The sequence below is a fragment of the Antechinus flavipes genome, chromosome 1, assembly GCF_016432865.1.
Source record: "Antechinus flavipes isolate AdamAnt ecotype Samford, QLD, Australia chromosome 1, AdamAnt_v2, whole genome shotgun sequence".
Taxonomy (NCBI): Eukaryota; Metazoa; Chordata; class Mammalia; order Dasyuromorphia; family Dasyuridae; genus Antechinus; species Antechinus flavipes.
This window is the reverse complement of record NC_067398.1, coordinates 378,567,485-378,594,263: the sequence shown is the minus strand read 5'-3', so window position 1 is coordinate 378,594,263 and position 26,779 is coordinate 378,567,485. Positions and strand designations below refer to the sequence as shown.

The 26,779-nt window shown below is 35.0% G+C and overlaps 1 protein-coding gene across 2 annotated transcripts in view; it reads right to left on the bottom strand.

Moving 5' to 3' along the window:
* The window catches only part of SLC39A6 (solute carrier family 39 member 6), a 37,397-nt gene extending 14,908 nt beyond the window's left edge, over positions 1-22,489 (bottom strand). For both annotated transcript variants that reach the window (XM_051969758.1, XM_051969759.1), the window contains exons 1-6: positions 22,384-22,489; positions 18,404-19,081; positions 16,216-16,399; positions 14,380-14,549; positions 4,807-5,025; positions 3,355-3,460 (exon numbers count right to left, since the gene is read on the bottom strand). In XM_051969758.1, the coding sequence (XP_051825718.1) occupies positions 3,355-3,460; positions 4,807-5,025; positions 14,380-14,549; positions 16,216-16,399; positions 18,404-19,081; positions 22,384-22,449 (1,423 nt within the window). In that variant the 5' untranslated portion in view covers positions 22,450-22,489. The remainder of the gene's footprint in view (positions 1-3,354; positions 3,461-4,806; positions 5,026-14,379; positions 14,550-16,215; positions 16,400-18,403; positions 19,082-22,383) is intronic.
* Positions 22,490-26,779: the final 4,290 nt, after the last annotated feature.

The window sequence follows — 26,779 nt, the reverse complement described above, 5'->3', positions numbered from 1 at the left end:
GCCTTTCTAAGACAAAAAAATCTCCACTTTCATCATCCAAAAAAAAAAATCTAAATAAATAAATGAATGAATGAATGGATCTGGGACAAGAAGATCCTTAGGGTTTCTGGCCAAAGCAGAAATGATTGCTATTTACATTCAATTTGAGTCAATCAAGACTCAAACAATGACCAAATGGGGCTTGGCCCAGGACCTCTTGTTGGTCGATGAGAATCAGACTGGTTTGGTTTAAGGCCTGGTCCTTAAGAAAGGACTCTAGCCAGTTTGCCTCAATTACTAGCCTTAATCACTGAATGGATGTGGCCTCAATCAAGCTGAGACCAGGTGAAGACCTGTGACATCATGCCTAGATAGTTCTTCTCCTACTTCATTTCTTTTGCAGGATCTTTGTCCAGGCCATGCCTGTTAACAGTGGGTGTTAACAGTGGATACATCCAAGGGCTCTCCCTGGCTCCTCTATTTCCCTTGATCTCATCAGCTCCCATAGATTCAATGACCATTTCTATGTTTATTTTCAAATCTACTTAACTAGCCTTAACTTCTACCCTGATGTCCAGTTACTGAATTTCCAGTTACCAAACAGATACTTCAAACTGGATGTCCTATTGATATCTTAAATTCAACATGAACAAAACTGAACTCATTTTCTTTCCACTAATGTGCCTTCCTCTTCCAAACTTCCTTATTAATGTTAGGGTACCACTAACCTCCCAGGCATACAACATAGATGTCATCCCCAACTTTTTACTCTCACCCTGCCATAACCAACATATTGCAAATCCCTGTCAATCATATCTTTGTAACATCTCTCACATATACTGCCTTCTCTTCTCTGACACCACAACTACTTTAATACAAATTCTTAATGCAATAGTTTGCTGGTTGGTGTTAGTCTATTTGATTCAATCCTTTCCCCACTATCCAGACTTCACTCAGCTATCAAATCAATTTTCCTGAAATGCAGGTCTCCCTATATCAGTGTCCTCTATGCAGTAAACTCCAGTGGTTTCCTATCATTTCTAGAAACAAATATAATATACTCTAAAATTCAAAGCCTTTAATAATCTGGCCCCTTTCTTCCTTTCCAATGTTTTGCTTTATTTCTTCCCTCATTTACATTTCAATCTAGTAATAATGATTCCTTGCTATTCCTTGAACAAATCATCTTCCAACTCCAGACATTTTCAGTACCTATTTCCTATCCCTAGAGTTAATGCTCTCTCTCATTTCTGAAACCTAATTTTCCTGGTTTCTTTCAAATCCCAATTAAAATCTAACTTCAGGAAGACTTTCCCAAACTCCCTTAATGCAAATTAATAAATTCAAATGCAAATTTCCTCTGAGATAACCTCCTATTTACACTGACATTTATACACAGTTGTCTATATGTTGTCCCCCTATTAGATCAAGAGCTCTTCGAGAATAAAGATTATCTTTAATATTTCTTTGTATCCTGAGTAATTAACACAGTGTCTGGCACACAGAAAGTGCTTACAAAGTGCTTACTGATTGACTAGATTACAAAGTGTGGAAAAGAAATGTTCAATAAGTCTAGAAAGATAGGTCTGGGGCAAGTTGTGAAAGGCTTTAAAAGTTAAAAGGAGTTTATATTTTATCCTAAAAAATAGGAAGGCACTGAAGTTGGATATATAGGAGAGCTATAAAGTCAGACCTGAGTTAAGGAAAAATTACTTTTACAGAAGAGTATAAGATGGAACAGGGAGATGACAGGTTTGATGAAATGAGACTAATTAGGAAGTTGTTTTAATAACCTAGATGAAAGGTAATGATGGGCTGAAACTAGTGTTAGCTCATGTGAATATTTTGGATGACAAGCTATATTGTGGAGGTAGAAATAGCAAATTATGAAACTGCCTGACTATATCTAGAAACTAAATAATTATTGGTCACTTTGGAAAGAGCAGTTTCATTTGAATGACAAGATCAGAACCCAGACCAGAGAGAACTAAAGGAGTGAGACAAAAAGAGTTAGAAGCATTTATGATAGATAACAATTGGATCAAGTAAGGATTTCTTGAAGATGGAGAAGATGTGGGAAAATTTATAGGCAGCAGGGAAGCAGCAATGGCTAAGGTCAGGACATGAAGTGGAAGCAGTGAGTATGGAGCTTTTTCAAGGATCAAATAAGAGCTTTTCAAAACTGTCAGTTAAAAGTGTGTGTGTGTGTGTGTGTGTGTGTGTGTGTGTGTGTGTGTGTGTGTGTGTAAAAAGGAGAAATTAGATACCCAACATTTATTAGACATATCCTAAGACTAGAAGTTTGTCAAGCCTTTTTCCAAGTCTTGAGTAAATGTAGTAATTATTACCCATTAATAAACATCAAACTCATAACAAAGTATGCTTTTTTTGCACCAGGAACTGTAAATCCAAAGCCAATTGTCTATAATCCTAAAGTCAGATAAAACAATAGAAGTGATAGTGGATGATGAATAGAAAGCATAGAAGGGATACCTAGGGATAGTGGATGATGAAAACAAAAAATCAGGTAATGTCTCTATATACCTCACAAAAGTGAATCAAAAGGCAAAACACTAAATAAACCACCACCATGAATTCTCTCCAAAAGTATGTCAACAATGATGATGTCAAACTTTAGTTGTAGCAGGATATGCAAAAGTCAATGAATTTGGAATTCAAGAACATGGGTTTTAATTCTAGATGCACTACTTATAGCTATATGTTTTTGTCTGGTGACAGCTTGTAAGCATAACAGCAGGAAAGCAAGTGAAGCCTTCCATATGTCACCTTCTTGGACCCTTACAACAATTTGTGATGGGGTTTATTTATTACCTTTATGGTTATTACTTAATCTCTCTGGGCCTCAAGTTCCTCGTCTACAGAACTATAATAGGGAAGAGAAATTTCTTGAACAGAAGAATTTTTGGATGAAATTTTGATTTAGCTTTTTAAAATTCTCATTTGAGTTAATTATCTTAGTATTCTTTATTTCTGTGTCGGGCTTAAGTTCAAATTCTTGGTTACAATGGTATTTTTAAAAGAATATACTAGAAGCAAATCCAATGTAGTAGAGGAGAGCATAAAACTTGACTAACCCTAAAATAAATGACTTCCTAGCCAAGATCACCTGATTTCTTCAGTGGAACAAAATGAGTTATTTAAAAAAATGTCAAGGTCGCACAGAACAAGGGGTGGCCAGTCTTGAATCTTCTGGCAAATTTCCTCTGAAAATGAAGACATTCTCACTTTCTATCACTTCTAGAAGGCATACAACATAATATGTCACTCTTCATTAGGAAATAAAGTATTAGCTCTTCTGATCAAGAAAAAGGGATACTGCAGAGTTTTTCCTCAGATTTGATAACCAGAACTTACGATCATCTGTGTCTAACTTCTCTTCATTTGTTGAAAGTTGAGATTCATACTTGGACAACTGTTTCTTAATCTCCATCTCATCATCACTTTCGGGTTTTTTTTGAGTCTAAAGAATCAAGGGAAAGTAATATTTTAACAATATTTGAAAACATCTAAAAGTCAAATATTTGAGAGAGAATAATAAATATAAAAGCTATAATGCCTCAGAATTGTATGTTTCTTCCCCAATTTATATCTATTGCCTATATTAATTTCCTTAATATTTAAAATAATCATACACAGGGGACCCCATACTTATAGAGCTGTAACAGAAGGTCATTAACTCTAAAGATTAATGCAAGTTGTGCTTCTCTTAGAGAAATATAATGATTCATTAGACTGAAATTTGTTCTTTTATCATCTCTTGTGAAGAGGCCAGAAAAAACCCTTTATTATCATAAAAAATAGTATTGACATTTATATTCATCAGGTATGAAAAGCTAGAAAACACCTTTTTTGTAATAGTGCATTTTTTGCTCTTCAGTGATTTCAATTATGTCCAATTCTATATATTTGTTGAATTAAGTCAAAAAGAGGACACTCATATCAAGGGCTAGGTAACTCTCCCATACCTATCTGCCAAAATTAAGGTAAGCTGCAGGAAGAGTACCTCGTACCCAAACCACTAGGATTAATGAAGAAAGAGGTCTTTAACGCACCAATAATATCAATAATATAACTGAAAAGGTACTGTCAAAAGAAAATGAAAGGGGGCAGCTAGGTGGTACAATGAAAAGAGCACCAGCCCTGAAGTCAGGAAGATCTGAGTTCAAATCTGGCTTCAGACACTTAACACTTCCTGGCTGTGTGACCCTGGGCAAGTCACTTAATCCCAATTGCCTCAGCCAAAAAAAAAAAAAAAAGAAAGAAAAGAAAAAAAAAAAGAGAACTAGTTGGGAAGACTGAGTGCCTCCCCCCACTCCCACCCCAAAAAGGTAACTATAGAACAGCATTTTTTTTTTTAATTAAAGCTTTTTTATTTACAAAGCCTATGCATGAGTATTTCCAACACTGACCCTTGCAAAACCTTTTGTTCCAAAATTTCCCCTCCTTTCCCCTATCCCCTCCCCTAGCTAGCAGGTAGTCCAATACATGTTAAATATGTTGAAATACATTAGAACAGCATTTTCAAAGCAATGCTCACTACTGTCATCAACTGGGTACCTACCACATTTCTGGGTCTAGGAAGCCCTGTTAATGCCTTATCAGTTATCTTTGTCCTTTTCCATTTCATCAAGGGTTGGAGACTTTAGGGAAGAATAATCTAGAAGAACTGAAACCTATAAATACTTAAGTAGTAAATTTACTAAAGACTACCAAGTCCCCAAATCTAAGCTTTTGTACTGCAGATATGCCACCTATCAGCATGAAGAGCTTTTCAAATACTTTAAATATTAGATAATATTATTTTACCTTTTTCTTTTTATCCTTAAATTGTTTGATCAATGTGATTAGATGTTCAGCAAGAAACATGAAATATAAGCCTCCTAGGGCTGTAAGGCCTTTCCAAGTTGAGTCAAAGTAAGTACTTTCTTCTATATTTTGAGAAGAGAGATGACTGAAAAGTGGTCCTCTGCTTGCTTGAAGGGGTTGGTCCTCATGACTATGACTGTGGTGATGACTTGCATGAGACTATGAACGAATAATGTTTCAAAATTGTTAGATTCAATTAATTAACACACATATGATTACAAATGACTTGCCAATGAAATAAGAAACAACCTTAAGAATCCTTTCATATTAAGAGAGTTACAAATATGATAATTAAGTTTATCACACCAATAGCACCAAAGCCTATGTGTGTGTTTTTATATTTTGGCATAATTGGTTTGACACATATATATACATAGATATACACATATACATAAACATACATACATAGATAGAAGAGAGAGAGCAAGAGGGAACATACTTATAATGTATCTCAACAAAAACGCATTCATGCTAAGTGAAATGAGCAGAACCAGGAGATCATTATATACCTCAACAACGATACTGTTTGAGAATGTATTCTGATGGAAGTGGGTCTCTTCGATAAAGAGAGCTAATTCAGTTTCAACTGATCAAGGATGGACAGAAGCAGCTACACCCAAAGAAAGAACACTGGGAAATGAATATAAACTGCTTGCATTTTTGTTTTTCTTCCTGGGTTATTTATACCTTCTGAATCCAATTCTCTCTGTGCAACAAGAAAACTGTTCAGTTCTGCACACATGTATTGTGTCTAGGATATACTGTAACCTATTTAACATGTAATGGAGGATATACTGTAACCTATTTAACATGTAAAGGACTGCTTCCATCTGGGGGAGGGGGTGGAGGGAAGAAGGGGAAAAAATCGGAACAGAAGTGAGTGCAAGGGATAATGCTGTAAAAAATTACCCTGGCATGGGTTTTGTCAATAAAAAGTTATTAAAAAAAAAAAAGAAAAAAAAAAAACAAACAACAACAAAACAAAAAACAACAACAACAACAACAACAACAAAAAAACGCATTCATCCAAATGTTAACTCTGCAGTTACTTCAATTTGGACTAGTAGTTAACTGAAATTTTTTTTTAAATTTTAGTCCTTGAGCAAAGGACAATAACAGACCACCAAATCCTGACTACACAGATGAAATTGAGTTACATTGATAATATTTGCTATTTTCTAGGTCAGCAGGAAATGTGTAAGTGAAAAAAGACTGGCTGATTTGGGATTTGATGGCAAGTTTTGATACAGAAGATTGTCATAAAAAGTGAAGCTCATCTCTGCAGAGTACTTAATTAAAAGTATATTCCCCACCCCCAATAGATTATAAACTTCTTAAAAACAGGGATCTTTCTCTTATCTTTATAATACTAGCAATTAACATACAGTTGCCTGTATACTATAAGCATTTAGACATTTGCTGAATTAGAAAGTATCTTCTTATGATATCTTACAGAAATCTCACATTTACCTGGTTCAAGGTCCAAATTAATACATGGACGCACAAAGACTTTTAGAAGTTCCATCATGTCCTATATTTTGAAAAGATATTTCTGAATCATTGACCTGAAGACAATATTCTATACATCTCTGGAATTCAGTCTATATGAACAGGGTTAGTACCTGGTCATTTTTACTATCTTTCTGTTTTCAATAGTGCCTTAGTGACAACATACTGACCAGAATATTATCCAGAATTTGAAATGCTACAAGTTACAGAAACGGTGATTTGCACAAATACAGGGAGTTTCTTAAATCAAAAGTTCCCTATGCTACTATAACCAAAGGTCCAGTCCCTGTTCCATCACATAAGGAAGATAAGAAAATTAAGTCATCAATAAGGCACTAATCCTGTAAGACCTTTATTGTTATTAAAATATTGTAGATTCAATTATTAATGTTGTTTGCACCTGAAATCATTAAGCTGTGTGTCCTGACATCACTTCTATGGAAATGTTAACTTCTAATGATGAAAGATCTTTAAATAAGCAAATTTTTGAGGAATCTCCCTAGATCAAATGATGGTCTTTCACAACTCTAAAAATCTATTACTTCATTACACTTCACAAAAGTGCATATAACACTAAAAGGAGAATTGAAATTGACAAGCCTGTTGTCATTCAGTTAACAAGCATTTTACTAAGCGTCCAGTAATGTGCCAAGTACTTGGTGCTAAAGATACAGAAAGAATACAAAACAGTGCATGCTCAAGGAACTTATTTTTCTCTTTTAAACTCATTAATATCTAGCTTTCTGTTTTGTTTTGTTTTTTAATCACCAACATTTGTCAATATATCCTTCTTCATTTCTGCTTTTTAAGCATTTTCCATCATAACAAAGAATGAAAAATAAGGTAAAAAACAGTTCAGTTACATCACCCAAGATATCAGCCAAATCTAATGTTGTATGTAGGGTTCAAATATCTACAATGCCTTCACTTCTCCAAAAGGGAGAAGTACATTCTTATACTTATTCTGTGAAGTTAAGCTTGGTCATTATAATTTATCAGCATTCAGTTTTTATTATTAATGTATTAAAATTTACATTGTGGAAGTCCTTACAGAGGGTTCCTCTGAGTTGGCTTATTTTACTTTGTTATCAGTTTATGAGTGTTTTTGCATGTTTCTCTGAATTCATTATTGGGTGTTATCATTTCTGACAGCAAAGTAATATTCCATTACATTCTAACATTACTTTTTATTTGGCTATTCTTCATTCATTAGGCACCTATTTTGTTTTCAGTTCTTTGCGATTACAAAGTGTTGCCCAGCAAGATTATACGATCAATTCTGCCGGATGTAGCTCTTTTCAACAACAAAGTGATCCAATGGTCTTATGATGAAGAGAGTCATCACAAGATAATATTTTCATTTTTTTGTTGTCATTTGTTAACATTTTGTTTTCCAATCTGGAATTATGCCCAAAAAGTTATCAAATTGTGTATACCCTTTGATCCGGCAGTGTTTCTATTGGGCTTTTATCCCAAAGAAATACTAAAGAAGGGAAAGGGACCTGTATGTGCCAAAATGTTTGTGGCAGCCCTGTTTGTAGTGGCTAGAAACTGGAAATTGAATGGATGCCCATCAATTGGAGAATGGCTGGGTAAATTGTGGTATATGAACGTTATGGAATATTATTGTTCTGTAAGAAATGACCATCAGGATGAATACAGAGAGGCTTGGAGAGACTTACATGAATTGATGCTAAGTGAAATGAGCAGAACCAGGAGATCATTATACACTTCGACAACGATATTGTATGAGGATGTATTCTGATGGAAGTGGATTTCTTTGACAAAGAGACCTGAGTTTCAATTGATAAATGATGGACAGAAGCAGCTACACCCAAAGAAAGAACACTGGGAAACAAATGTGAACTATCTGCATTTTTGTTTTTCTTCCCGGGTTATTTATACCTTCTGAATCCAATTCTCCCTGTGCAACAAGAGAACTGTTCGGTTATGCAAACATATACTGTATCTAGGATATACTGCAACATATCTAACATATATAGGACTGCTTGCCATCGGGGGGGGGGGGGGGGAAGAAGGGTAAAATCGGAACAGAAACGAGTGCAAGGGATAATGTTGTAAAAAAATTACCCTGGCATGGATTCTGTCAATATAAAGTTATTATTAAATAAAATAAAATAAAATATTTTTTAAAAAACCATTTTGTTTTCTTTCTCATTTTTTCACCTTTTGATCTCATTTTTCTTGTGTACAGGATGATAACTGTAGAAATATGTATAGAAGAATTGCATATGATTAATATATATTGGAGTACTTGCCCTCAAAAAGGGAGAAGGGGAAAAAAATTTGTAACCCAAGGTTTTGCAAGGGCAAATGTTGAAATTTATCTATGCATATGTTTTGGAAATAAAAATGTTTTAACAAAAAAAATTTACACTTAAAAAAAAAAGAGTACTACCATAAATAACTTGGTATTTTGGGAGCCTTTCTCCTCATCTTTTGAAGCTTAAGGAAGCTTATATTTTATTGGCTCACTGTATCTGTGATTCCAAAATATGAGAGAATATTTCTTTTTTTTTCTTTTTTGCTGAGGCAACTGGGGTTAAGTGACTTGCCTAGGGTTACACAGCCAGGAAATGTTAAGTGTCTAAGGCCACATTTGAACTCAGTTCCTCATGACATCAGGGCTGGTGTTCTATGCACTGCTCCATCTAGCTGCCCTGAGAGAATATTTCTCAATGATATTATTAAATTAAAGGACACTGAAAACAGTAAAGCGGCATTCCTGAAGAAAAGGCTTTGGGCTTTGACTTGACAATTAAATAATGTGGGATTTAAAAAATTTCTATTCCAAACATATATCCTCATAAGCATTTCTATATATGAAATAGGACATAAAAATAATTATATATGAAACTATTAATATTCATTTCATACACTTCAAAAAAAATCATACCATGATCTCAAACCCATGACTTTCATAGCTATCTTTGCTTCCTTCTGTTCTTCTCTGTGTACTTTTAAAAATGTTTCTAATCACCCTCTTTTTTCTTTTCAATTCTGGCATTACTATTACTACTCTCCATCTTCCTCCCAATCCCTTCCAATGAAAAACAGAAAAAACAAAACAAAATCAAAACCCATACAAGAAGCTTAACTAAGCAAAATAAATTCACACCATAATGATGCTATAACAATGACCCCAAGTTGTTCTTTTTTTTGTTTTGTTTTGTTTTTTTAAATCAAAAGGTAAAATTCTATTCAGGAGGATGTTTCCCATGCATGTTTAAAAAATAATTAATTTTTGTCAATTCAGCGTTTGTGTGTGTCTGAGAGACCCAGGAAGGAGAGAGGAAGGGAAAGAGGAAGGAGAGAGGGAGAGAGGGAGGGGGGGGGGGGAAGAGAGAGAGAGAGAGAGAGAGGGAAAGAGAGAGAAGAGAAGGAGAGAGAAACCTAGATATAATAAGAAAACCTGAAGATAGTACTTAAGAAATGAACACATATTTTGTATTGTGGGGACAGGCAGTTGAGATAATTAAAAAATGTCAGTGGATTTCTCAGGTTATTTTACTGGGATTATCAATATATGTCATTTAAATAAAATTATTCTATATATATGGTAAAATGTTAATTTCCACATTTTTAAAAGAATTATATACTTTAATTATCTAGAAAATTTAGTTATGTGTAAGAATTATTCTTTACCAGACTAAGTGAGGTATTCTATCCTGTGTGTATGCAAATCTAAGCCAAAAGAAAACACTTTTCAAAGATTGAAACTTATCTGGTGGAAAGTCTAGAGTTTGTTTACAATTCATATACTAATTAACCCCAATATATCATCCATATTAGACATTCAGCATTCATCATACTGGTAAAGCTTACAAGGTTAACAAAAGTACATTTACTCAATTCTAGGATTCAGATCTCTATTAATGGCTTGCCAGTAAGTCAGAAATTTTAAACTTTATGAGGCTATGAGGCACTGACCAGCATAGACCCTGAATATAGAGATAAATTTGTATAGGTACTTTGCAACTGTGTACAGTAATTATGCATATAAGAAAACAGTTTCGAGATAAACATAAGCATGTGAAAAGAGATGTCAGATTTGAGTCTGGAACTGTGATGTAGCCAGAATCAGGTTAAAATGTGATTGGTATGGTGGTTCACTTTGAAGGAGAGTGTAGCAGCAGCAGAATAGTTGCTGTTGGCAAAACTTCATGTGTTTGTGCATAGTGGAAAAAAATAGTGAAAGTGAAACTGAAAAAAGCAGGGGCAACATTTGTGGGGGCATTCTGCCAAAAGAGATAAGAGAGGATGAGATCAGGGATATAAATAGTGACAGTGGTCTAGTGGGGAGAAGAGACATCAGAGATATGGCTCAGGTATCATCTTCTGCATTGAGTCTCTTCTAATCCTTTCAACTCCTAGTGTCCAATCTCCCAAAGTATCTTGTATTTAATGACATAATGCATATATGAATGCTATACATATACATATATATTTTTTCCCTTGAAAATAAGAATCGTTTCATTCCTTGTATTAGTATGTAGATAATAGAATGAAAACAGCATTAGGCTAAAGATAAGGAAGGTTTGAATTCAAATCCAATTTCAGATGCTTCTTAGCTCTGTGATCCTGGGCAAATCATTTAATGACTGGCCTATTTTCCTCAATATTAAATGGGGATAGATAATTATAATACCAACTGAACAAAATTATTGTGATGATCAAATGGTATAATATCTGTAAAGTGCTCAGCACAATGCCTATTACATAGTAGAAACTTAATAAAGATTGACTGGTTTAAAAATGTAATTGGTAATTGTTTGACAAAATACTTAAAAATATAATACAATGTTGATAATGCTAATTTATGATTTTCCAAGTCAATATGCATCCCAAAAGGCTGTTTTTATTTGAGTTTGACACCAGTTCTGTTTGGTTGACAACTTAGTGACAAGCAAGCTCTAAAAATATTTATGAACATAGTCAATGTGGGCATTTATTTTGCTTCACTATGAGTACTACAAAGATTTTGTTATCTTTTTATATTCGACAGGGATAAGGTACAGCATAACAAAAGCAAAAAAATAAAATAAAAGATTACTGAAGAATTTTTAAAATGCACATAAGGAAACATAAGGCAAGTCAGAAAGAAAAGAGAGAAGCAGAATGGTTTTTAAAATTACAAGTTGTTTTTACTACATATTTCAAAGGAAAAGAAAGATAAATGTAATAGTATTTCATATTCAATCCTCTTAATCTAATATACTTTGTATATAGAAATGTTCATTTGGCACTTGTAAAGTTCAGATTAAAACAACTTAAATTAAAAAAAAAAAAAGACAACAGCAATTTCTGGGGTTTGGGTGGCATACACGCCAAGAATCATGCTTTTAGATACAAAAAATGCTTTTACTCCTTTTTCAAGGAGAGCTATTCTCGCATGATGCAAAAGACTGGAACTTGGGGTACCTGGCCATGTAGTGATAGCCTCCCATTATCTGACAGATATTAAAATACTCCATTGCCAGTCTGAGACAGGTGAGATTTTGAAAGATTGATTTGTTCCCCTGTGAATGATTTACTAAATAAAAGAAAATGGAAGCAGTCAATTTATTAAAATTTGCTAAAAACTCACCTTTTTCATTAACTATAAGATCACTAAATGTGTACACAAAACACAAGCTTTTGTACAAAAAGTTCTTAAAAGTAAATAATACAAAAATTTAAAAGAAAAACAAAACACCTGACTAAGCTTTTGGACAGGTGGGAAGAAAAGAAGACTGATTGCTCTAGGAGTTTTCCTGGAAATGAGGACTGCAGTAGGAAGGGAAGAGATCCCATCTTTGGGTTTTAAATCAAATTTTATCGAAATATAATTCTAATGAACATATTCACTGTATGCCAATTTTGCCTAAGACAGTTTCTTAAAAATTCATACTAAAAATGGCATTTACTTAAGTAATAAACCTTCTTAAACATTTGCTGCTTTCTTCCCTTACAAAATACTATTTTACCCACTGCATATACTTTACTTACTGAAATACAGGAGAGGGCAACAGAGAGAACAGAAAGACTTTGGAGTCAGCTGACCTGAGCCTGCCACTTCTCCTTCAACTTATTTTTCATATAATCTTTACAAGGTTTCACTGAGCCTTACTTTCCAGTTCTGCGAAATGGGGATGAAAATGCTTGCCCTGTTACACAAAACTGTTATAATCAAGGTATTCTGTAAATTGCAAGATTGGCTCATGCACTGTTATATAACAACCATAACCAACAAGCAAATTAGTAAAGAATATGTTTGTTCTTTCTATTTGTAAAGTATTACCAATTAGACAGTCAAGAAAAAACTTGGTATTGAACTCCAATGTATTTTTATTTTTCAAAACAATCACATTATAAATAATGAAGAATCACAAAATGCTAAAAATATCAAGAGCAGAGAGTCTTAGTGAGGTGGATTAGGGCTTGAACTCAAATGTAAATATCTGCAAATACAAGAAATACCTATATAAAAGATGGGTTATGCATGACTTATTTCTCTGGGATTTCTTTAATGAATAAAAACAGGAAGGATAACAGCATCTCCCTGGACAAGTTCTAGCAAAAAGATATAAAAAGAGCAACTGGAAAAACCTGTTGCTATTAACTAGGTACATGACTTAATGTAAGCCATTCCACTTTTTTGTCTCAGTTTTCTTAAGGTCCCCAAAATGGAAATAATACAAGCTTTACCTACTTCTAGGGTGTTTTAGGTTTTACATAAATATAAGAAATTGCTGTGTGTTAAATATGTATAAGATATTATCATGTCATAGAAAACAATTTGTTCCAAAAATTTAAAATAATAAGTAGAAGTACATTAAAAGAGAAGGCAGGCCTTTTTCAAGTGGCTATGTCTGAATTATTATCAAAACTATTATTAAAAAAAAAGTTATATACATAAGTAATTAAATTTAATGCTTTCTTCACCAATAATCTTGATACTTCAACTTATTTATTAAACATTTATTCAATTCATTGTGATTTGAGGGATAACGGTGATTGTATCAATGAATTAAGCAGAATAGAATTAAGAGCAAGATAAATAAATAATTATTGCTGTTAGGATAAGAGTTATGATTAAATAATCCACTAACTGATGATTATATTAATTGTATTTGATTTAGCATATAGTTTCATGACATAAGCTAAGAATGTAATAATAATATAATTACTGCACTAACTATTCCCACCCTCCAAGTATTGTATTTGTAATAAAAATCATTTGCTTCTCCACCTTGATGAATTATTACCATCCACTTTTTTGTGACTGTGCTTTAAAACAACAACTTTCTTGGTTCCTAGGAAACAGCTGGTCAGACACTACTATTAGAACTGAAATCCCCATAAATAAAAGCCCGTGCTGAGGTGGTCCCATGCAGCTAATGACCCTAGAAAGGCCTACTGACAAAGTGGTTATGACTGATGTATTGCCCTTAGCCAATCATGAGAAGTTCTCAATTTCTGATGGTTAACCAAGCACAGAAGCTTCCACAGGAGTTTCCACACTTCTGAAGAATACTCCCTAAGAACTAGGGAACTTCCTAGAGATCCTCCTGGGTCTTTATAAAATCCCTCAGCCACCAAGCATTAGAATCTTGGGCAGAGAGAAAACTCTTGGATTCAACTGCTTAGGATTCAACCAGTCTCCTAAATAAATAGGTTACAGATCAGACTCCTGCCTCAGTAGTGTATTGTTGACTGGAATTTTGTGGCCCATATTTTTCTATCTCCTTTTAATATTTTTTAAAAATCCAAAATATTAGCTTTTATTTAGTAAATTTCCTTAAGAAAAAAAAAAAGCATGAAAACCTATGTATAAGAGTTAATAATGTCAAATGTATTTCAAAATCACATTGTATCATCAAAAATTAAACTTGTAGCATGTCCATGACTGGATAAAAGTTTAATAAACACTAAAAGATAACCACTTAACAAATAATAATAAATGAATAATAAAGTATGTTAAAATGGGTTAATCTTACTTACGTGTGGGAGAAGATGCAAAAAGGCATCACCACTTAATGTTCCAACAGCTAATGCCACAAGAAAACTTAGAAGAAACTTGAAAAACACACGATTCATTAAGGGCACTAAGATGACGCCAAGCAAAGAAAGGAAACTGATGATGGAAATAGCTATGAATCCACCAATCCAAGCTGTTAAAACAAAACATAAATAAAATGCAATCATGCAGTTAATGTGTAAGTTATTTGATTTTTTTTGTGTTGGTTTTTTTTTTTTTTTTACTTTCACCACACAGGTCAGCAGAACAGAGAATCTAAAATCTAGTCTACAGAGAGATTCAAACTCAAAACCAGTCTCAAACTGTTTCTGGCTATATGACCCTGGGTTACTCACAGTCTCCATCTCAATTTCCTCATCTGTGAAAGGAAGAAAATAATAGCACCTCTCTTCCAGATTTGTTGTTAAAATAAAATGCATTGCTTTTCAAATCTTAAAATGTTACATAAATGTTAGCTATTATTATTAGAACTAAGGCTGTGGTGAAATGAAATAAATCTTTTCAAAGATATTTTCCAGTTCATATTCTTAACCAGGGAGTTCTTAAATAACAGTTTACATTGTTAAGACCAGCCTTGAGTTGAAAAGAAATGCTTGTACTTTCTCGAATGAATGGTCTTGCTCTTTTGAGAGTTCTTTGAACCTCAGTATTCCAACTCACCATTTTATTAAGCATTTGGTAAATCACTTACTCGCCATAATTTCCTCATTGGTAAATGGGGATAATACCTGCACAATTGAGCTCAGAATGGCAAATACTCTGAAATCATCATAATATTATATAAAAGCTATTAATATGATTTTTGAGAATTATATATTCTGATCATATAGCTAATTAATAGCAAAGGTTTTTCCAGTTACTCTTCTTTTATCTTTTCGCTATATATAGCTGCATTTATAATCAACAGGAAAATTTAAGAACTCTAAACATGGTGATCAACCATAATTTTAGAGGATCTATTGATACAACATGCTTCCCCCTTTCCTGACAGAGAAGAGATCTTAGGATGCAGACTGAGATATATATTTTTGGACACGGCCAATTTGGAAATTTATTTTGCCTAACTATATATATTTGTTTCAAGGGGTTCTTTTTCAGAAAAACCTGGGAAGACTTATGTGGATTGATGCAAAGTAAACTGAGCAAAACTATGAGAACATTGTACATAATAAAAGCAATACTATCAACAATGCAGAAATGTGACTTAATTACACTGAACAATATAATAATCCCAAGACAATTTCAAAAGATCCATGATGCAAAATGCTAATCACCTCAAAAGAGACTTGATGAACTCTTGAGTGCAGGTTGAAGCATACCTTTTTCCACTTTTTAATGTTTCTTTTTTTTCTTGTGGTTTTGTTTTTGCAACACTGCTAATAAGGAAATGTTTTTATGATTTTACATGTCTAAATGATATCATCATATTGCTTGCATCCATCTAATTCTAGTCCAGTTCTCTTATTTCACATGTCAGAAAAGTGAGGCTGAGAGAGATGAGGTGATTTGTACAGTATCATAGTGATACAAAACAGAAATTCAGGAAGCCCAAATCTTATGATTCCAAAACTAGTATTCTTTCTACTTGACAATACTGTCTCCTAAATGACATCTTAAAAAAAAAAAAAAAAAAGCTCCTGGATTTCAAATTTTACATTATAAAAATATCCAACCTACTTAGGTTATTTTTTTTTAATTTCATAATTTTTTATACAAAACATTTTCCACTTCTTCCCTCTTTCCCACTACACTCCCTACAAAGTTAAGCAAAGGTGCTAAAGAACATAATTCCACCTTACCTATTTGTAAAGAATAGGCCTTGGGAGGGATTTCAGTCTTCTTTTCACTGGTTACATGAACTATACAGGATTTAACATCAATTTGATTGATAATAGCCGGGCAAAGATAATTAAATTCTGTTGCATTCAGCAATACGTGTATGCCCATTCCATGAGACTGGAGCAGTTTTGATGCATTGAAGCACTAATAAAAACAAAATATTTCAAATTACAAAAGGCATTATCAGAGTATGGAACCTGGAAAAAAAAAACCACATACTAAAATGAAGTACATTGTTAGTCACTGACTGTCAAACAGGCCAGGGGTGATAGTGTAATAACATGTTGTGACATTCACTTTATGGAATCTGCTTCTATTAATTTGTGAAGGATCTGAAATTCACAGGGAAACAGTATACTAACCTAGTTTATGGTAGAGATGTCAAAAATATTGCCCATAAAAAAGAATCAGATTAAAATGGAATTGGAAAATATTTCACAAAATAAAAATATAACAAAGATAATGTTCACATATGGTTTTCTAAGTCAACATGCTTCTCACAGAGATCCTTAGGTATGGTTTAATAGCCCAATATCTATTTGAGTTTGATACTAATGCTCTGTAATGTGCATTAATCTGGAGAAAAAGCTTGAGTGAAAAGGCATTTGGATGAATATGCAAACCTGAGTTAACTTTTCTATAGGCTAGGAGTTAAGCAATTAGAGTGGTAATCCCTATGTCACTGTGTGGCTTTAGATAAGTTACTTTCCCTCTTTAAATATGAATGCTTTCCTTATCTGTAAATGAGCTCAATAGATTAGATGACCTTAAAGGTCACTTCCTGTTTTAAAATTTAAAAGTCTACTTAATTCATTATTGCTGTATATCTTGCTAAATAAGGATAAATTAAATCTGAATTAACATGTTTGTTACTTACTATTAAGTAATTTTCTATTTACAGACAGTGAGAAGCTGCCTTAAGAAATTTGTAATTAACAATAACTTAATAAGCTAATGCTATTCAACCTAATAAGTATTTATCAAGATATCTTCTCCTGCAATAGGTTTAGTAATACTTATTTTAGCATCTGTTTCTTTTTGGTGAATAAAATTAATACTAGTCAGGCAAGCAGCTAGATGGTCTAATGGAGCGAATGCTAGACTTGATCCTCAGACACTTATAAGCTATATGACTGACCCTGGCCAAGAGTCAGTTAACCTCCTTCAGCCTCAGTTTCTTCATCTGTAAAATGAGGATGATAACTGGAGGCACCTCAAAGGGTTGTTATATGAACCAAATGAAACAATACATGTAAAGCATTCTGCAAACTTAAAAGTGCAATATAAACATTAGTTGTTAGAATAAAATCTTTAGCGGTAACTTTGAGCAAGAGTAGACTGGTAATTTTTAAAAGCATCAACTAGACCAAAAAAGCATCCACTTTAAATATTAATTTTTTCAGAAAGTTCTCTCAAAAAACAAACTATTGGCCTCAATACTTTTCTAGGATGATCATTTGATCATTCAAATTGTCTCAACTTTTTTATCAGATACCTGGAAACTCACTCTTTGTGAGGTGGGATACTTCAGAAAGCTTTTTCCAGTAGTTAATAATATAACAAATTACTATGCTGGTATCAATTCAAATTAAAATACTTTTTCTTAGTAAAATGTAGCTAATGATTTAGCTCTTTAAAATTAATTTTTGTTGACTATTCCAGCTGAAAGTGACTATTCCACTTTGTTCAGGTAATTATAATACTTCACTTTCCCACAGATTTATTACAGGTAGTAATTTCTACATATTAGGCTCTGTTTATCTGGTTGTGAAAAAATTCATTAATTAAAAATCTTTCTCTGTCTACCATGGAGTAAAGACAATCTTATTTTGTTATAAATGAATTTAAGAGCTGTAGGATGAGTCAAGCTAGGGCAAAACTGAAAAGCCAACAGTTTTCAGTATCTATCCTTCTCTTCTTTTCCCTTCTAATGGTGGAATAGTGGAATACCACTCAACACATGTACATTTTTATTGTTAGAAATAATAAACAGGGAGCTTCTAGGTAGCACCAGCCTTGAAGTCAAAGAGACCTGAGTTCAAACCTGACCTCAGACACTTAATACTTACCAGCTGTGTGACCGTAGGCAAGTCACTTAATCCCAATTGCCTCAACAAAAAAGAAAAAGAAATAGTAAATTAATCTTACCTCCTGAACATTTTGGTTGGAATGCTTAGAATACATGGAGCTTCCTCCTCGGTCCGGTTCATTCACAACTGATTCGTTTGCTTTTTCACTTGCCAGCAAGCTCACTTTACTACCTTCTGTAGTATTAGATGATGAGGAACTATTTGAATCTTTGGGCAGAAGCTGTTTGGTAGTCTTTAGGAAATGATTTCCTTCTATGGCAGTACTGTAAATAACTGTGGTCATCTCATTAACACTGTCCTTAACCAAAACACTTGGCTGACTCCCAATATTTTCTGATTTGTGTAATCCTTTAATCTGGCTAGTCCTAGTATCCTTACTTATTCCACCAGATTCATGTTCTGGACACAGAGTTTTTTTTATATTTTTATTTATGGTAGCATGGTGATGATGGTGATGATCATGGTCATGATTTATGTGGATTCTTTTAGTTTTATCAATACCTATATTCTGAAGCAATTTTCTAAATCCTTCAACTGTCAAGGAATCATTCTCGCCATATCGATGAAAAAGTTCCTGTAAGTGTTGCCGCTGAGTGACAATTGCCAGGTCAATATTAATACTTGTTGCCCAATTGGGAACACTTTTTTCTGGTTCTATTCCATGATGATTACCTAACACCGATATAACTAATGTTAAGAGCAAAGCCACAGAAAATGTCTTCTCCATTGTAGTTTCCTATAAGAAAAGAAGAAAAACATCATTGCTCCTTTTCTTTGTTAAGAAAACAGGGAGTGAATTTCAAAAATCATGTGTTTGAAAAAGTGTTGAAAAAGTATAGAATTTTATTGAGTATCTTCTTAAGCCATGGAGACACAAAGACAAATTAAATCATCCCTGAAAGCCTTATATTCTATTTAGGAATAAAATATAAACACAGATATAAGTAATACTTCAATGTATCTCCTTAAAGTTAAGTATTTCTTTCCATGGTGCAGATTGTAACCATGCCTTCTCATCCTGGGCTAAATCTCCCCTAATCCTAGCCTACCCAGGGAGCTAGGGACCATCTAGTGATTTTTAAATATTATATAGGGACCAGTACAAGACATAATACAAACAAATAATTAGCAAGGATTTATTGAACTTCTATATGTCCTGTACTATTTGACAGTATAAGAAGTATGCAACTTATATAGAAATAATTTACAATCTACCCAGGGAAATTACTATGCATGCTAAAGAACAGTTAAATGATAAACAGATTTAATAGTAATAACTTATAGTACAACAGAAATTATGCTTTAGAGCCTGGAGTCCATGGACAGATTTCAAGGGGTCGAAAAAAGTTTCCTTTATTTTTATTAACAACTCAAATTTAAGATTTCCCTTAATTATGACTGTAGACAATGAATATTATAGTGAAAGAAGGTCCAAAAAACTTTATCAGACAGCCAAATGAGCCCAGAGATAGATAAGCAGAGGCAGATATACACACGAGTTAAAGGAGAGAATGAGGACTTGTGTAGGTCTTGAAATATGGGTAAGATTTAGATGTCCAAAATAATGATAAGCATTACAAGAAAAGCAACAAAATGAAGTTTGCACATGAAAAAGGAGGTAGAATTTAAGTGAAGCATTCTGCCTTGTAGAGAATTTAAAAAAAAAATAGGGTTAGCTGAGTAGAGGGCAGATCTTGGAGAGCATTAAAAGACTAGGAAGAATTTTGCATTGGATTGGGCAACAGGAAACCCTGGAATAAAAAGAGAAATAACAAAAACAAATGTTTTAGAATAATTATGTAGAAGCATCTTGTATGATTTGGCTAATATAGAAAGACTAGACATTAGAATAGTTAGGAGAATATTTCAGTTGTTAAACTTAACTTGAGGAATGTTCTCCCTTTTCTAAAATGCAGAAAACAGATCAGTATAAAGATAATAGGGGCTTTTCTCAGAGCATTGTAAAGACATTCATGCCTCTTAATCACTATCTTTTCATTGGCTGTTCAACATACCTGGAATGGTAACTCCTATCTCTTTGAAGACAGCTCAAATCCCACCTTCTCTGGGAATCAGTTTAAAAAACAGAGACTAGGAACAATCTCTGAAGTGTTTTCCCTTTAAATCTGACTAGTATTTACAATGCATATGCATCATTATTTGCATACTGTCCTTCCCATTAGAATGAGTTCCTTGAGGACAGAGACCTAAGACTTTCTATCTCCAGTTCTTGCCAATATCTATGGGCACCCAGTAAGTGATTAATGAAAAGATAACAGCAGAGAAGCAAAGAGAAATAAAAGAAGATAGGGCTAAAGAAATGAAAGAGATTTAAGAGAAATTAGATAACAGTCCCTGTGCTGAATTAACCAAAAGAATAAGATAAAAACCATACAGTTTCAGCTTTTAGGACTTTTCATTAAGCATATACATGTACAGAGCAGGTTGGTGACGGTCATTTTTTACCCCTTCCCTTTCTGACATAGGAATATCAACAGCCTAATTCAGGAACACTCTCTCAGGCCCCAAACCCTTGAATTTCTGTAAGTTCTAGGTAAGGAACCTCAAGTCTATTTACTGAACTTTCCCATGAACTCTTATTCTATTCTAAAAGAGCACTGCCTCTTCCCTCTTTTGCCTCCAAAAAAACACACTTCCATTCATTCACATTGGGGAGAAATATCGGGACACCTTTCAAAAATATTGGGCTACCTCAAACTAATTCCCTTGAAGCACCCCACCTCCTCCAAATAATTAACCCCTCCCAATTAGTTATGGAGGGCAACATCTCTTCCATTTTTAATTAAACAAAAACTAAATACTAACCCTAAATAAGGGTTAGAGTAAATAATTCAAGTCCTGACTGATAGGAAATGATTTTGTGACAAGGGTAAGTCATCTAATTTAATGTCCTAATTCTAAGTTCTAGATTAGCTTCTTATCCACAACAGGGAAAGTAGTTTCTGCACCGGGGGTTCCAATTCCAAGTCCGGAAGGCTCCTCAATCACGCACTGCACCCAACAAAGTGCAAACCACCGAGTTATGTGCTATAGATACAAACTGGTACAATTCTAGAGCTCAAGCGCTGACATTCTCCCGGGGTAGAAAGGAACAAGAATCAATCTACATTTTAAGTGTCTGCTTTATGCCAGACACTGAACTAAACCAGAGGATATTAGCCCCAAGAATGAATCAATTATAACTCGAAAGGATCTAAACACAAGGAAATAATATTTCAATAGATCTATCTCACTTAAATATTCCCTATGATGATGCTGTTTCTATTCTACATTCTAAAAGAGGGAGAAAATACATTCATGTGATTGTTTTAGTAAATAGTATCAGTCCATTTTGCATATAGATATAAACTTCGCAAATAGAATATTATCTGAAATTTTTCCTGCACTGATTGCGTGGACTCCGGTCTATTCCCTTACCTGGAAACCAGGTTTGCTAGGATGGATTCTTAACCTTTTAGGAAACCAAAGGACTCCATGTTTTTAAATGCATAATAGAGGATTACAAAGGAAACCAATTAAACTGATACAGGGTGACCAAAGTATTGAATAACGGATCCAGCGTAAAGACCCCCATTTAGACAAGGCCTCCAAGGTTTCAGATGATAAAAGGACACATCTTGGACTGTCTACTCGCTGGTACCCCCTCCCGATTGCAGCCGTGCTCCGAGGGCGGGGCTGCTCCCAGGAAACAAAGCATCGGCGGCGACAGCCCGAGATCCCCAAGCGCACCACGCTTCCCCTCCCTCCCCTCGGCCTAGCCTCCGTGCCCCCATCTCGCACTCCTCACGGGAGAGCGGGAGCTCTTCCTCCCTCCGTCGCCAGTCGGCAGCTTCCCCAAGTCCTGCCGCCCAGGTGGGGGATTCAGCGTCGGGGGCCGAGGCCGCCTGCTCTCATCGCCCACACCAGCTGGTCGGGGACGGAAAGCCGTCTCTTGCCCCAAGAAGGTAAAAGCACCCGAGCCTCGGTCGGGATGTCCACGAGGCCGCACGTCCTGCCCCACGAGGACAGTTCCCTCACCTGCAGCATCCGGGCAGCCCCGCGGCCGGCCCCAAGCAGCCCGGACCGGGCTCCGCTCTGGGGCATGCGCAGTAGGGCCGCTGCCGTCCCGTTTACGTCCTTTTCCGGGTTTTAGAAGATGCCAAAAGGATGAGCAGCCGGAGCGAAAGCCGATTTAGCTGTTTCAGTGGAGGGGGCGGGACAGGAGAAAATTATCTCTTTAATTAGCTGGGATTGCTTTGCTTCCCTTCCTTCTTTCCTTCTCACCATCCCCCGCCCCAGGGTGTATGTGTGTGAGCTTGCTTTATGAAAGTTAGGTAATAAAAATTGAAAAAAAAAAAAAAAGGGAAGTGGTGTTTTCATCCCCAAGAGATGGAGGCTTGCGGCTTTCTGGCTTTCTTGATTCAGCTTCTGCCCGAGGTGGGCTGCTCCTGCTGACCTCATCGCCTTGCACCCACGCCTTTTCTAATGCCCCCCTGGCTGGCTTCTACGCCCACCCTTTTGCCTGAAGATTGCCAGAAAACCTGTAATCCTTTTGCACTCTGAAACTTTTGATTGTATCACTGCCTTTTTTGAAACTGCTCTCGTTTTGCTTCTCTGAAGTTCGTTTCCCTCTTACCTATGTGCCCTTCCTATCTTTCTCTGGTTCCTGTTCCTTCATTACTCTTTAAATGTAGGCGATCCCTCTAAGCTTTGTTCCTTCTCCCTTTTTTTTTTTTTTTGACAACTTCAGTACTTGGTCAGTTTCCATCATTGTTAGAAATACTCTTGACACTGAAAATCTGATATCTGGGAAAATTTATTAAAGAATAATCTTAAGGAATCTTCTTAACGTAAACAGGCCCCATTCCTCTTCAGGAAGAGGGAGCCCCCAATACTAAAGTGGGAGAAACTTTAAACTCGCTAGTTTGGTACAGTCCCTTGCTTCACAAATAGGATTGGTCAGTTTCTTACCGGTTTCAATCTTTCTGATTCGCTGACTACACGTTTCCCCTAAATATGTATAAAAATGTTCCCCCTCCCTCATCATACATCCCATGTTCAAAAATGGCAGAAAACTCCTCCTACGGGGTATGTTGTTTAATATTCAATTAGTCTATTAAGTAGGCACAATAGTGATTTGGTCTAGTCAGGTCATTGACCCCCAACTAGTTTGAGCTGAATCACTATTATAAATTTGCGGAGTCTTCTCTTTCGGACTAGTTGAATCCTCCTGTGCCTTCCTAGTTCCCAATTCCTTAATTCCTTGTTTGCTGGAGGCTTCTGTTGATCACTAATTGCTCTATGGAATCTTAACCTTTCTTAACCTCTCAACATTCTGAAAACCTCTTGGTCAGTGGTACCCACTATCCCACACTATCTCAAAACTTGCAACACTGTGGAAACTCAACTTTTCAGCATTTCTCACATCATGAAGATGGTTACCCAAAAAATAGTGTTTTAGGTTTGGATAGTGCCTTACAAATGGTTTGGCCCTTCATATAGAAAACAAAAGCCTGTGCAAATTAAATAAGGCCCAAGATTAATAGCTAGTCAGTTTAAAATCCAGGAGTACAAGTTTTCTTGGCTCTTGACCCAGCCATCCCCTACTACCTCAAGTTCCCTATTTCTGTTCCTATTTCCCCAGGCTCAATTCATCTTAATTATCTCTTATTTATTTCTTTGTCATGCCTTCTCTGTATCAACATATATAAATGCTGACTCAGTTTCAAAATATGAAACTAGTTAAGTTTCATATCTCTCAAGTATATTATAGTCTGGTTCTAGGTACACTGGAGTATTATGGATCACAAGCAGCAGGAGAGTCCTTTGTTTGACATCTCCACTCTACATCTTTTGCAATCCTTTCCTATAAAGACTAACTAATTTGTTCTGGCTCCTTGAGTCAGCTAGTGGATAGTGCTCTGACCTCAGACAATTACTAACTATGTTATTCTGGGTAAATCACTTAACTTTTATTCCTTAACTAGAAAATAAGGATGAATAGCACCAGACTTCCAGTGTTATAAAGTTCAAATGAGGTGATATTTGTAAATGTTCAGCACACAGTGGTAACTTAATAAATGCAATTTTTCTCCTTTGAAATTCTTCCTGTTACCACTCTAGTGTAGGCTCTCGTTACCATTGAAAACATGGATTGCAACAACTATACTTTTCAGCTTTCAATCCATAGAATTGGAAGGAACATCAGCAGCCATCCAGTTCAACCCATACTCAAAAGGAATTCCCACTATAAGACACCTGACAAGTAATCATCTGGTCTCTTTAAAGAGTCACCACTACCATATCTTTTAGCAGATCATTTTCCATTTGGATAGCTTAAATTTTTAGGAAGTCTTCCCCAACATCAAGCCAAAATTGACATCTGCTATTTTATCCTCCTTTCTTAGTTCTGCCTAGTCTAATCACTTTTTCAAGTAATCCTATTTCAAATGCCTGAAGGCGGTTATCATGTTCTGCTGCATTATTCTCCCCTCCCATATCTACCTCTTCTTCAGGCTAGCCATCCCATTTCTCTTGACCAATATGATCCATATGATATGTTCTCATCATCCACACTAAAGGTGTCAAATGCTGGACACATTCAAATGGCAATAACTCTGTAGTACTCCAGAAGCAGATTAAACTGTAATTGAGAAATATTTAACAAAATATACTATAGAGCAGAGATAATTTTAATAAGTGGTTTTCTAAATCAATATGCAGCCTGTAGGAGTCCTTATCTATAGTTTAGTAGCTCTCAATTCTATTTGAATTGCTCTATACTAGTATATATGAATCTATATTAAACTAGATGTATTAATATTGTAATGCCAGAGAAACTGAAGCAAGTAGAGATTAGAGAGTTTTAATATTCTGTTTATTGGAGAGCTTAATTGATTGACTGGACAGGACACTTGTCTCAAAGTATCCAGTGGTAAATGTGAGTTTTCAATGACATATATACACACATGGCTCAGCTATAGGGGTAGACCAAGACAGGGGTGGAGTCAGAACATTGAGAGTGGGTTCTGACAGGGTGGTGAGAGGCACTGGACATTTTGGTAAATTGGGATAAAGAAGAACAATGACAGGATAGGGGGTAGGATCATAAATGCTTGATGACAGAAGGAGTTAGGAGCCAGGAGGTCTGAACTCCCCGTTATCTTGAGTCTCACATTGACAATTTATAACCTTAGAGAAAGTGGCCCTCAGTCTTAGTGAACCGTGGGGGGAAAGGGGAGGAGGGGTTGCAACTAAGAGGATTGAAGCAGAACAGTTAAGGAAACTGAGTCAGAACAATTTAGGGAAACTGAGTCAGGACAATTAGAAGAGAACTGTGGCACAACAATATAATATGTAAGTTAATATTACTGTATAATTAATATATATTAATCTTCTTTAACTATTATTACTCATGTTATTCCCCCTCTCTGAAATTTTTGATGATTCCTCACAGTCTATGAGATTAAGTACAAACACTTGAAGTTTGCATTTAACACTTTATAATCAAGATTTGTGACTTGGTATAGTAGATAAAGGACTGAGTTGAGTCTGGAAGACCTGAGTTTTAATTTGGCCTCAGATACTAGCTGTATGACCCTGAAGAAGTCACTTAACCCTGTTTGCCTCAGTTGCCTCAACAGTTAAATAGAAAATTATAATAGCACTTACTTTCCAGTATTGTTTTGCGGCTTTACTGAGCATATAGTCCGCGATATGTAAATGTTAGGAATTACTATTTTAACATATGTATATTAAAAGTATACATATAAATATGATTTATTGAGGCTCATTTTAAAAAAGACCATGACTCCCTCAATTCCCTAAAGAAAACCCTCTCTGGCTATAAGAAAGTATAGTTGAGCAAAATTAATCAACATATAGCCCATGGCTAACAAAGTATGCCTAATTTTATACCTATAGTTCCTTACTTATCTCTCTTGAGGTGGGAAGTACACTTCACTACTGTAAGTTCTCTGAAGTAATTAATCACTTCACTGATAAGAGTTCTGATGCTTTGTAGTTGTTGTTTTCCTTTTCCTTATATTCTGATTCTACTCACTTCACTCGCTATCAGTTCATCCAAATTTTCCCCAAGTTTCTCTGAATTCTTCATCTATGTTTGATTTACCTTTCCAGTCTCATCTTTTCTTACTCTCTCCTATATAAACCCTCTTGTGAGTGGCATTTTTCTCACTAGTTGGTAGTAAGCTAGCAGGGTTGATGCAAAGCAGTATGGCGTAGTGTAAATAGCTTTGGACTAAGGGCAGGATGACTATATTCTTATCTCAGTTCTGCCATTGTGTTTTTACTGTATGACTTTTAGAAAGTCATATTTTCTGTCCAGTCCTCAGATTTTCTTCATCTGCAAAATCATAGAATTTTAAATTGCAAGGAAGCTTAAATATAATCTAGTTCAATTCTCTTATTTTAC